This window comes from Anopheles darlingi, chromosome 2 (assembly GCF_943734745.1).
Source record: "Anopheles darlingi chromosome 2, idAnoDarlMG_H_01, whole genome shotgun sequence".
NCBI classification, from domain to species: domain Eukaryota; kingdom Metazoa; phylum Arthropoda; class Insecta; order Diptera; family Culicidae; genus Anopheles; species Anopheles darlingi.
The window spans coordinates 14,811,772-14,821,771 of NC_064874.1; the positions used below are offsets into that span (position 1 = coordinate 14,811,772).

The 10,000-nt window shown below is 49.0% G+C and overlaps 4 protein-coding genes across 4 annotated transcripts in view; 2 read left to right on the forward strand and 2 right to left on the reverse strand.

The window, feature by feature from the left end:
• Nucleotides 1-2,487, reverse strand: part of LOC125950966 (protein TAPT1 homolog) — a 3,057-nt gene extending 570 nt beyond the window's left edge. Inside the window, exons 1-2 of the mRNA XM_049679385.1 lie at nucleotides 1,991-2,487; nucleotides 1-1,911 (exon numbers count right to left, since the gene is read on the reverse strand). The exon at nucleotides 1-1,911 is cut by the window's left edge and continues 570 nt beyond it. Of these exons, the coding sequence (XP_049535342.1) occupies nucleotides 89-1,911; nucleotides 1,991-2,195 (2,028 nt within the window). The 5' untranslated portion in view covers nucleotides 2,196-2,487 and the 3' untranslated portion in view covers nucleotides 1-88. The remainder of the gene's footprint in view (nucleotides 1,912-1,990) is intronic.
• Nucleotides 2,488-2,613: 126 nt separating this feature from the next.
• On the forward strand, nucleotides 2,614-3,167 carry LOC125950967 (28S ribosomal protein S33, mitochondrial). The gene has a single exon (XM_049679386.1). The coding sequence runs from the start codon at nucleotides 2,708-2,710 to the stop codon at nucleotides 3,041-3,043; it is 336 nt and encodes a 111-aa protein (XP_049535343.1). The 5' UTR covers nucleotides 2,614-2,707; the 3' UTR covers nucleotides 3,044-3,167.
• An 81-nt stretch (nucleotides 3,168-3,248) lies between these two features.
• Nucleotides 3,249-9,379, reverse strand: LOC125950965 (eukaryotic translation initiation factor 2-alpha kinase). Its single transcript, XM_049679384.1, has 3 exons — nucleotides 8,938-9,379; nucleotides 3,734-6,797; nucleotides 3,249-3,656 (listed from the first exon to the last, which is right to left on the reverse strand). Exons 1-3 carry the CDS (start codon nucleotides 9,144-9,146, stop codon nucleotides 3,357-3,359), a joined length of 3,573 nt encoding a protein of 1,190 aa, XP_049535341.1. The 5' UTR covers nucleotides 9,147-9,379; the 3' UTR covers nucleotides 3,249-3,356.
• A 285-nt stretch (nucleotides 9,380-9,664) lies between these two features.
• Nucleotides 9,665-10,000, forward strand: part of LOC125959705 (general transcription factor IIF subunit 1) — a 2,078-nt gene continuing 1,742 nt past the window's right edge. The window contains exons 1-2 of the mRNA XM_049692589.1: nucleotides 9,665-9,794; nucleotides 9,860-10,000. The exon at nucleotides 9,860-10,000 is cut by the window's right edge and continues 1,373 nt beyond it. Of these exons, the coding sequence (XP_049548546.1) occupies nucleotides 9,768-9,794; nucleotides 9,860-10,000 (168 nt within the window). The 5' untranslated portion in view covers nucleotides 9,665-9,767. The remainder of the gene's footprint in view (nucleotides 9,795-9,859) is intronic.

The window sequence follows — 10,000 nt, forward strand, 5'->3', positions numbered from 1 at the left end:
TCCGGATGCCAGTAAAACCACTCAAAATGTCAAGCAAAGCATTGATCGAGGATCCAATAGTGTACTGTAGGGAACGGAGAATCAGCGTCTAGCCTCCCTCTAGCTGGATGGATGGTTCTGATTCTGACCTTTTATGTGTTCGAGAGGGGTGCAGGTGGTGCTGATGCACGGTTTCGCTACCTCCCTCTCCGCTGCCAATAGTCGAATCGCCCGGTTTTGATCGAACCGCAATTTTCTCTAGTCCCGGTTCTTGTTGCAGATCGGGCACGCTACGAGCGACATTTTCTTCCTCATCCTTTTCTGTCGTCGCTGTCGAGGCACTCCCATTGAGCACTTGATCGTTCAGTTTCACATCATCCAAGTCGACGTCGCTATTTGAGAAGAGCGCCGTGGCTCCTAGGCCTGAAGTTTTGCGCAACACATCCGTCGTGCCGTTACTGCTACAGGAGCTACTGTTGGGGGCCGGGGATTTAACCAGCCCCGCCGAGGCAGGAGTCGATTGCGGAGAACAGCTTACCGAACTGGCAGCGATAGGTGACCCAGCAGTCGGTGACGAGAGTCCATCGATTGTTTGGGGCTGCTGTGAACGCTGCGCATGATGAATCGGTGAAGAGGCCGTGTCACTCGTCGCTCTAGCGGCGGCCTTAGGGAGCGGTGTTGAAGTAAGCGGATGACAACCGGTTTGGTTCTTCTCGTCCTGGTGCTTCTGTGTGAGATCGCATGCCTCGCCGAGGGTATAGATCGTGTTGAGTACGCGTCCGGCTAGGAGCGCCAGGAAAGCAACAAACAGTATCACTACGGAACCGGCATTATCGAACGCCAGCGCGTGGTAGAGAGCTTTCACCAGTACTACACCCAGCGGATACGGTATGAAACCCATACGCCGAGCGACCAGATCCGAATGATCGCTAAAGGCATGCTTCTGGCGGGTCTGTGTCATATCGTAGGCTAAGCTTGTCGTGTACTCGCGGTACACATCGCTCGGAATTTCGTTAAAGCGCGTAATGAACGCGTGTTTGATCCAATCCACCAGCACCTCCGTCGCCATCACCCACATGCAATCGTAGAGCATGATGAAGAATTGCTCCGACTTCCAGTTAAACTCCTTCATTGTCTGTATCAGCACGATCACCATCAACACGGTCAGGTGGAACCTTTCGCGCACATCGCTGCACGCCAGCTGGAAGAGATTGTTTTTGTCGAACTTTTTGAATACGCTGCCCTTTAGTTCAACAAAGTTGTTCGACATCATGATCGTCAGCAGGCCCTTGTTGTTCGAGTTGATCGCCACGTTCAGTGAGGTCGCCTGGAACATGACGAGACCACTGTGCAATGTCACGTATACGATGGCGAACAGGAAGTGTGGTATCGTGCCGAAATGCTGGCGCTTGCTGTGCTTCGGTTCGGTTGCCGTCCAGAAGAGCGCATCGATCGTGTCCTGGCCAAACGCGGACAGCAAACGGTCGCCAACCTCGAGCATGTTGTAGAAAATGTACAGCTTGATGATCGATTGGCTCTTGATCAGATGATACAGCATGTTCGTGTCAACGTACAGAAGTGTGTAGCTACAGATAATCCAGATGGTACCCTTGAGCAGATCACAGATTTCTGCAGGTGTTAGTAGCCGCTGTGAGGGACGCCGGAGCCCAAGACAGCGAGCGATCGGGCGAGTTATCAGTGCCCATAGTGCCAGCACGTAGCGTATGGGCAGGAAGGTGTAGATGTAGAGAAACGAGTCCGCACACTGCAGCACACCGTACCGCAGGAAGCTTTCCAGGTGGCGCGGGATTTTCAGGAAAGAGTAAATCTTTTCGCGCCGGGCCGAATACCGTTCCTCGTCGTGCTCGAGCACGTACCCGCGCGTTAGTTCGATACGCACGAAATCGTACAGGCTTCCTCTTCCGGATACATCTAAAGCGATAAGCAATACCATGATCTTTAAAACCAGTACGGTTTAGGAGATGCACGCAGGATCGACCCGACTGCTTACCATCGTTGGAATCGTTGCACTCCTGGCGCCTTGTGTCGTCCTCGGAGGATACCTCTTCGATGCGATTGCTACCGCTAGTTCCGTTCAGCCCGGAACTGTGGGAATCGCGTGTGAAACCATACTGCGCGGCCAAATCACCACGAAAGCGCAACTTTTTCTTCTGCCGCTCCTGGGGCGTCGTAAAGAGTTCCTCTTTGCGATTCATTCTCACCGGTGCGAAGCGAATCGGAGCATTTCCCCGTTTGCTACGTCACTACAGTGTCGAGGGAGGATTGAGCAGGTTTCTTATCACCGAAAGCCGAAGAACTTAAACGAATTTGCTCCGATATCAACGGTGTTGCGAGGAACGGAAAATAAAATACGTCAGCCCTTTTCGAGATCCGATCCGGGCGAGTTTCACGCACACTTTTATTTACAAACAACCGGAATCTTAAGGGGTTTTCTCTGGTTTTCGAACGATGAGATACTGCTGATAACTGATCTTATGCAATATCAATTAATTAACTTTTCATTGATTTAATATGGAATTATTCGAGTTAAAACACCTTGCGACACTCGTTTTAATTTTCTGCAAATAGGCTACGTTCACGCACTGCCGCTGCTGTCAAAAGTGGCTAGAATCAACAAACACGCCGCCTACTAGTTACACAATTCAACGATTCAACTAAATTTAGTGAAAATAATTCCAAAGGAACCGTACCAGCAGCAGTAATTAAAATGTCGAAATATAAGGAACTGGCACAGCTAACGACAACGTACGCCCGGCGGATGAACTACCTTTCGAACCGGATATTCGGTGAGGTTGCCCGTCCAACAAACTCGCAATCGATGAAAGTGGTTAAGATGTTCAGTGAAGAACCGGTGCACAAGCGGGACTACGTCGTGAATTGGTACCCCCGGCATGTGGAAACTCATCTGCTGGCAATGAAACTACGCGAGTACGGTCTGTTCCGGGATGAGCATCAGGATTTCAAGGAGGAAATGAAACGGTTACGTGCTCTCCGTGGAAAGGCGCCACCGAAGAAGGGTGAAGGCAAACGATCCAAGAAATAGGAAACCGGAGCCCGAACGAGCAAGCCCTGTTGTAGGTAATAAAAGTTGTTGGAAAACGTGCATTGTACTCTTCCGTCCTTTTTATTAGTTTATATCCGGTGTGTGTGTTCCACACGTAACACTGTACCGCGCTGTTCCTTGAACGCCGAACGGTTTGTTTTGCCTTCACTTTGATTTGCCTTAACAAATGATAGTTCTAAACGTAATACGGCATATAAATAGCTTAATAACTATACAGCTTCTCTCTTGATCGCATTTCCTGGCCTAGGCGTACTATCATGCTCCAATGATAAATGCTTACAGCGTTAGTTAGTTAGTTAGAGGGATTATTGTTGGCACTGGCACCACCGGAACCCGATCCGGACGAACTGTACGTTCGGCTATCTTTTCTTCTCGGTGGCAGCTCAAAATGCCACTCGTCTCCCTCTTCCAACTCGACCGATCCATTGGCCGCTACCGGATCGCCGTTGACGACCAGCGTTTCATCGACGACACCCAGCGAGTTGGACGATTTGTTGGAAAGCATTCGCTTAAACGGCGGATGTGCCTTAATGCCGAACGTTGTCGGTCGCTTCTTGGGTGACTCGGACAACATGGACGATAGTAGCTTATGCTGGAATGGAGGGAGGGAAAACAAGGATGATAATCGGATACCTTAGGCGCGGTTCCACGGCACACACAGCTACTTACCTCAGACTGGTACTCTTGATCGAACCCATCGGGGAAGATACTCTTGCGTACGCTCTTCAGTGTACAGATACGCTCCATTTCCGTGCCAAAACTGACGAGCAGCTCAAATAGGATCAACCCCAGCGAAAAGATATCCACCTTGTAATCGTAAGGTAGTCCGCGCAGCTGTTCCGGTGACATGTACAGCTGCGTGCCAACCTGACGCGTATGGCGATTGCGACTCATCGAAGGCATATTGTTTTCACTATCGTACTGCAGCTCGCTCGAGTCCGTCACGAGTCCAAAGTCACCGATCTTAATCTTGCCATCGAGCGAAAAGAAGATGTTGCTCGGTTTCAGGTCCCTGTGTATCAGTCCCTTCAGATGGACGTATTCAACGCCCGAGACGATCTGCTCGAAGATTGGCACAATCTTATCACGCCGCACTAGCAATCCGTTCAAGCTGAGCCACTCCTTGAGCGACTGTTTGTGGCATAGCTGCATCTGGATGTAGAGATAGATTTTATTGCTCCGCGGTAACGGTTGAGAATGGTCACGCCTAGAAGAGAGATCTAGCGAGGATAGAGCATCGTCGTTTGCCCTTTTTCGAACGTGTCCCGTGCTCGTCAGATCGAGCGACAGTGGACGCCGGTGTGTTTTGCGGAATGGATTCTCTGTACGGATTGATTGTGAAGGACCTTCATCGATCGAAACTACATGATGCATTCCATTCGGTGGCCCCGGTACTGGTACTGGTAGAGCACTGCTTGATGACGGCTCTTTAAACACGATATCTAGCGAATCGTCATCCGCATGGTTCCAATTTTTTCCCACGCCACCATCTGTATTATTTGAATCGGATTCGGATTCGGATTCAGATTCCGATGTATCCGATGATGACTCCTCGCGAGATCGTTGACATGTCGACTGGTCTGCATCGGCACGGAATTCGATGAAGGAGCAGCTCTCGCTTTGCTCTAACCTTAGCGCATCGCCGCCACCGTTGGTGAACGATGTTCCGTTCGCCTCCGGAAACGAAGGCATCCAAACGGTGCCCTTTTGCCGGAATGGTAGATCTTTCTCTTTCGATCCGGTACGGAATGACGATTGCGATGAAAGCGTTGGGACGTTTCGTGAAAGACCCACCGGCGGCTGCGTATCGGTTGGGGTTTCAATATCGATGGATGTGGACAGACAGTTACGTTCGATCCATTCGCGATCGTGCTGCTCTTGCCATCCTGGTGGCGGTGTTTCGATCCAGGCGTGGAAGTACCGCACAATGTTCTGATGTTCGCAATGAGCGAGCGTTTTTACCTCGCGCATTACACGATCCTTCGATTCCGGTTTATTCGGAAGCACGACACGCTTGATAGCGTATCGGCAATCGTCCAGCTTATTACGAACCTCAAAAACCACTCCAAAACCACCCTTGCCGAGGCACTGCATTAGATCGAAATCCTCTCGGAAGCGCGAGGTGTAACTCTCGGCTGCCAATGCCGCTACCGCTGGCTGGCTCTCATTGGAGTTCGATTCCGAATAGCTGCGAGTCGCTGGCATCCGGCCACGCATCGTTGGTGGAGGAAACTCTTCGATCGCTTCAACCGCCATCGGTATCGGCATTTGCACCTTCCGTTCAACAACCACCATCACGGGAAGCTTCGGAGGGCGTAACTTCAGTATCATATTGAGTACCAGGGCCGTCGTAACGGAGATGATCAGTATTTCTTTCCACCAGAACCACATGGAAACGATGATCACCTTGACAGGCACGTCGAACATTGTATCTAGATCGTCAACGCCTGCCGCATCCGGAAAATGAGAGTTCGAGCTGTTATCCTGTGAGTGATGCTCTCCTTCGTCATGATCACAACGCTCCTTGCCGTCCGTATTTGCCACAAGAAAGAATCCATTTCCGTTGATATAATTCGAAGCGTACAAAACGGATTGGCCGATTGCCGTCGATTCACCGCTATCGTCTGTTGACGAGGAGGATCCCCCTATGGTCGCCGTATCTTTTCCACCCTCTGTGAGTAATCCTGCGACCGGTGGACTTGCTGGAAGAGGTTTCCACGGTATTGCTGGATATTTGCTCTCCCCATCGGTTAGCAGAGCAATCTCTTGTCCGTTTTCGCCACTTCCCTGCAACAATGCATCGGATTCCTGGATGTATAGTTGCTTCTCGTGCATGCCAATGTACAGCGAGGGGTTCACAAGCGGAGGTTTATCGTTATGCGTCTTCTCGCCGTTGCTCTCGTCGACATTCCCATTCCATAGCCAATCGGTACGATCGAAAAGATCCACAACCTCCAAACTGCCATCCCGCTTGTCGGCCGATGAGCGCCAGGCGCTTACAATCGGCACCTCGAACTTGTGTCGCCACACGATCTTACCCGGAGCGCTTTTACTAACGGCACATATAACACCTTCCGGAATGATGACACGCAACTCAAGATCGAGCACCATCGGGTTTATCTCCTGTCGTTCCCGTCCACCGCGACAATCCTCGCTGCCCATGCGCTCCAGCTCGTGGTGACCGATGCTAAAGTTCCAGCGTTCGCTGCCAGTACGTGATTCCACGGCACGCACGGTTTGCGTTTGGCGGCGAACGACGATCACATCGTCCGGCACGGAATCGATCGTCCCACCGTCCACCGGACCACCATCATCCCTCATCGGTGGACCATACTTGCCCTGGGCAGATGCCTCCATCGCCAGTTCCGTCGCATTCTTGCAACCATGCATCGTACACACGTACACCAGGCGGCCGGTTTGCAGCGAAACACCGTACGAGCGCGTTTCCTTGCCACCCGAGATCACCAGATCATCCGAAAATTTAAACGAAGACTTGAGCATATCTTCCGCACTGAAAGGGATCGGTTCGATCGATTCCCCGTCGAACTTGTACAGGCTGCCACCGAGTGACGGGATCATGCGCACCCATTTCCCATTGTTCGTCAGTTCCAGCCGGTGAATGCTGGAGGAGAGCAGCGGTCCGGGACCGGTTTGGATGCTCCAACGTTCCGTACCACCGTTGAGCATGTCCAGCGCCGACAATTTGCCATCGAGGGTTGTAACGAAAACCAATCTGGAAATGGTCAAGCGGAAGCATTAGTTTTATGTAAACCGGCAAGCAATCAACTGAAACTTTAATGAAAGTCATTAGTAGATCATGAGTTAGTACCAATCATATCATAGCGCATATTAAGAGCGCGTATCTCACCATTCTCAAGCATAACACATTTTTCGGATTATAACATTTTCATTTACATAACTAACTAAAGGGGTTAGTGACCCCATTGTCATCATTTAAGAAAGATGCCAAGCCCGGCCGGAATCATTTAAAGTGATTGTAAATTTATTAACTTATAGATATCTATTATCTATGTTGTTTTTGTTGCTGCTGAATGTTTAAGGTAATATGTGACTTTTATCCATGGCTTAGTGTAGTACTCTGTGATTGTATTCCAACAATGAACCCAGAAACCCCGTATCATTCTGTAACTCTGCTGTACGATTCTTTCAAGTATTGGTTTCGAATGTTTTCATGCCACTAACAAAGTGCAAATTTTTGTGTTTCAGCTGCAACATGTTTATTCCAGCTTCATAATGGGTTTGCGACAAACGGTGGTTATTTCTTAGGGTCTTCAATGATTGAGGTACTTTTGCTGATCAAAGTAGAACACCACGAAGTAGGTTGAAGGCTCGAATTCTCGCCAAACCATCTTTCCATGCGTGCTGTATCGATACTATGGGAGGGGGGGAATTTAACGCACGAATTAGCGTTGGTGGCCACTTGATAATTGCGTAGACTGTTCACACTTCGTTGTATCACTCACTCACTTTCGGGTGGCACACTCTTGTACTTACTCAGGCATCATGATCACTGTTCTTATCACTAGATATCTACTATTTACTAACTCGCCAAAAACATGAGTATAACAACGAAATTGTTTTCTTTGTAGTTGATTGCGGTGGCTGGCAGAGCAAGCAAAGCCGACCGAAAGTCATGCTAAATGTATCGACCAATATTTCTCGGCCGTCGTTAACTGCCTGTTCCAACTGCTTCACACGAAACTCTGCCATTCCAGTTCGTTTTTCAAAATGCATTCTATTACATTCTTGGCAGAAAAAGGAAACGCAATAAATGTGCTGACTTCGTACAATCGGACGGTTGTTTGTCCATTTTGAACCCGACGATCCGCGTTATGTGGCGGTGCGCATTGGGCTGTAGGCAGCATCATATTGCTCAAAATGCTGATCTTGCACTCAGGTAATATGCGATTATGCTGCTGGCGAATGAAACGCTCCTTGCAGTTCAGTGGCTACATAACAAAGTTACAATCAGCCAGCAGTGTGCAACTTGCGTAACTTCGATGTTTCACTAAAGAAATTAAGTTCGTATAATTAACATGCTAACCGAAAATAGCAAAACCGAACGTTTGGTTTCAAAGAATATCCTATAATCTGAAGTTTGAAGATTAGGAAGGAATATTTAACAGTATATAAAGAACTATAGTAATATTATTTTGCTTTAGGTGGATGACCTTCGGTGCCAGAGCGTGTCATTATTTTTCCAGCAATGAGTCACAAACAACCTGTGCAAACAATTGGCTACATGTTCGAGCGTGAGGCCTTCTTTCAATGATGCATAAAGCCGAACGATTCTACAGGTATGAGGAGTAAATGACTAGAACAAAACTCCTATTACCGTGAATTGTTAGTGGCGAAAGTATAGAACATTTTTTGTTAAACCACATATCTCCAGCAGATTTGACAGAGCTACCAGAAAGAGATTATAAAAAATCCGATAGCGATAGAGAACGATACTAGGTCCTAATGCTTTTTAAATGACCAAATTTCACATTCCTGTGCATATGATGCAATTCAGGCGTCAGATAAGGCGATGTTTGCAAAACAACACCCAAGAAGTTGCAGCACGAAAAAGAAAACATTTTCATTGCTGCTCGGAAATCCAGAAGTTTCGTTCGATCGTTCGAATATCAGTAAACTCGATAAGCGATCGATTGGGGTAAATCATCCCGAAGCAAAGTCTGCGAAGCATTGCTATGCTGTAGTGATGCTCCTATGTTTTCTTACTTTTTGTTTACATCTTTGAATCTGCCCGACCTGCACCGACCTGCACGATCGTGTTGCAACATGCAGCGCGCATTAATTTGTTGGGAAAGCGAAAGGTAACCACCACCACCCACCGACGATCGACTTACCCATCGCTAAGGTCACGTTGGCGGGCTAGATCTTCATCGCAAAACGGGAGCTGTTCGACGGTGGCCGCAACATCCTCTGGCGCTTTCGACGAGCCTCCAGCAGCGGAGCCCCCCGCCGCAACCACCCCAGTGGCCGTGGCCAGCAGGACGGCGGCAGCTGCTCCGAGGAGAACAACTGCGCGGCGAATCAAAACAGAGCACGTAGGCATGATGAGGGTGGGTCGGCGCCTAACACCGTGATTGGTACATCCGCTATGTATTGCCTCGAACCGCGGCACGGCCGTGGTTTCATATTTCGTCCACCAACGCTATAAAATCCGCACTATTCCACCAGGAAGCCAGAAATGGTCGGTTTGTAAAAAAAAGGCTACAAAAATCACTATTTACACTCGCGACGAAAGTTCGTCTTCCTCTCTTCCCCCTCGCAGGCAGCAACTGAAAACGAGCCAACATGGAGCTGTCATGCTGGCGCGCGAGTTTAACTGAAACGGTTTGAAGACGATTTGAAATAAATGGGAGTCAATCGTTCCATTTCCAAGAATGATACGAGTGCTTGCTAGATATCTTTGTTTGTTCTTGAACAATGCACAAATGATAAAACGTGGAAATCTCTTTTCAAAGAAACCGCAAATTGTCATCCACGCGGCCGGTGTGAGGTTGTTGTGTTTTTGCTTTCGTTCAGATGACAGCTGACCCCGCGCACTTCCCCTTCACCCTTGACCTGGCTGAAAAGTGCATTCGTGACTCGTAAAAGCGGACTCCAAGCATAAATCGAACTCTCTCTTGGTTTTATCGTGAAGCTTGGTAAACATTTCGGTGCATATTGCACAATGGATCGTAAAATGGGTGCCCCTTCGGTAAGCCTAACGCCGTAGGGTTGTAGAACAAGTGACTAAATCTCTACCTGTTTGTTTTTCCGCAGAGCATGAAGAGCGGCACGTCGTCGTCGTCGTCCGGTCCGGCAGCGGCGGGTTCAAGCTCAGCAGCGCCCACTGGACCGGCCACAGTTCAGGAGTATGTGATACGGGTGCCTAAAAACATGAAAAAGAAGTACCACGTTATG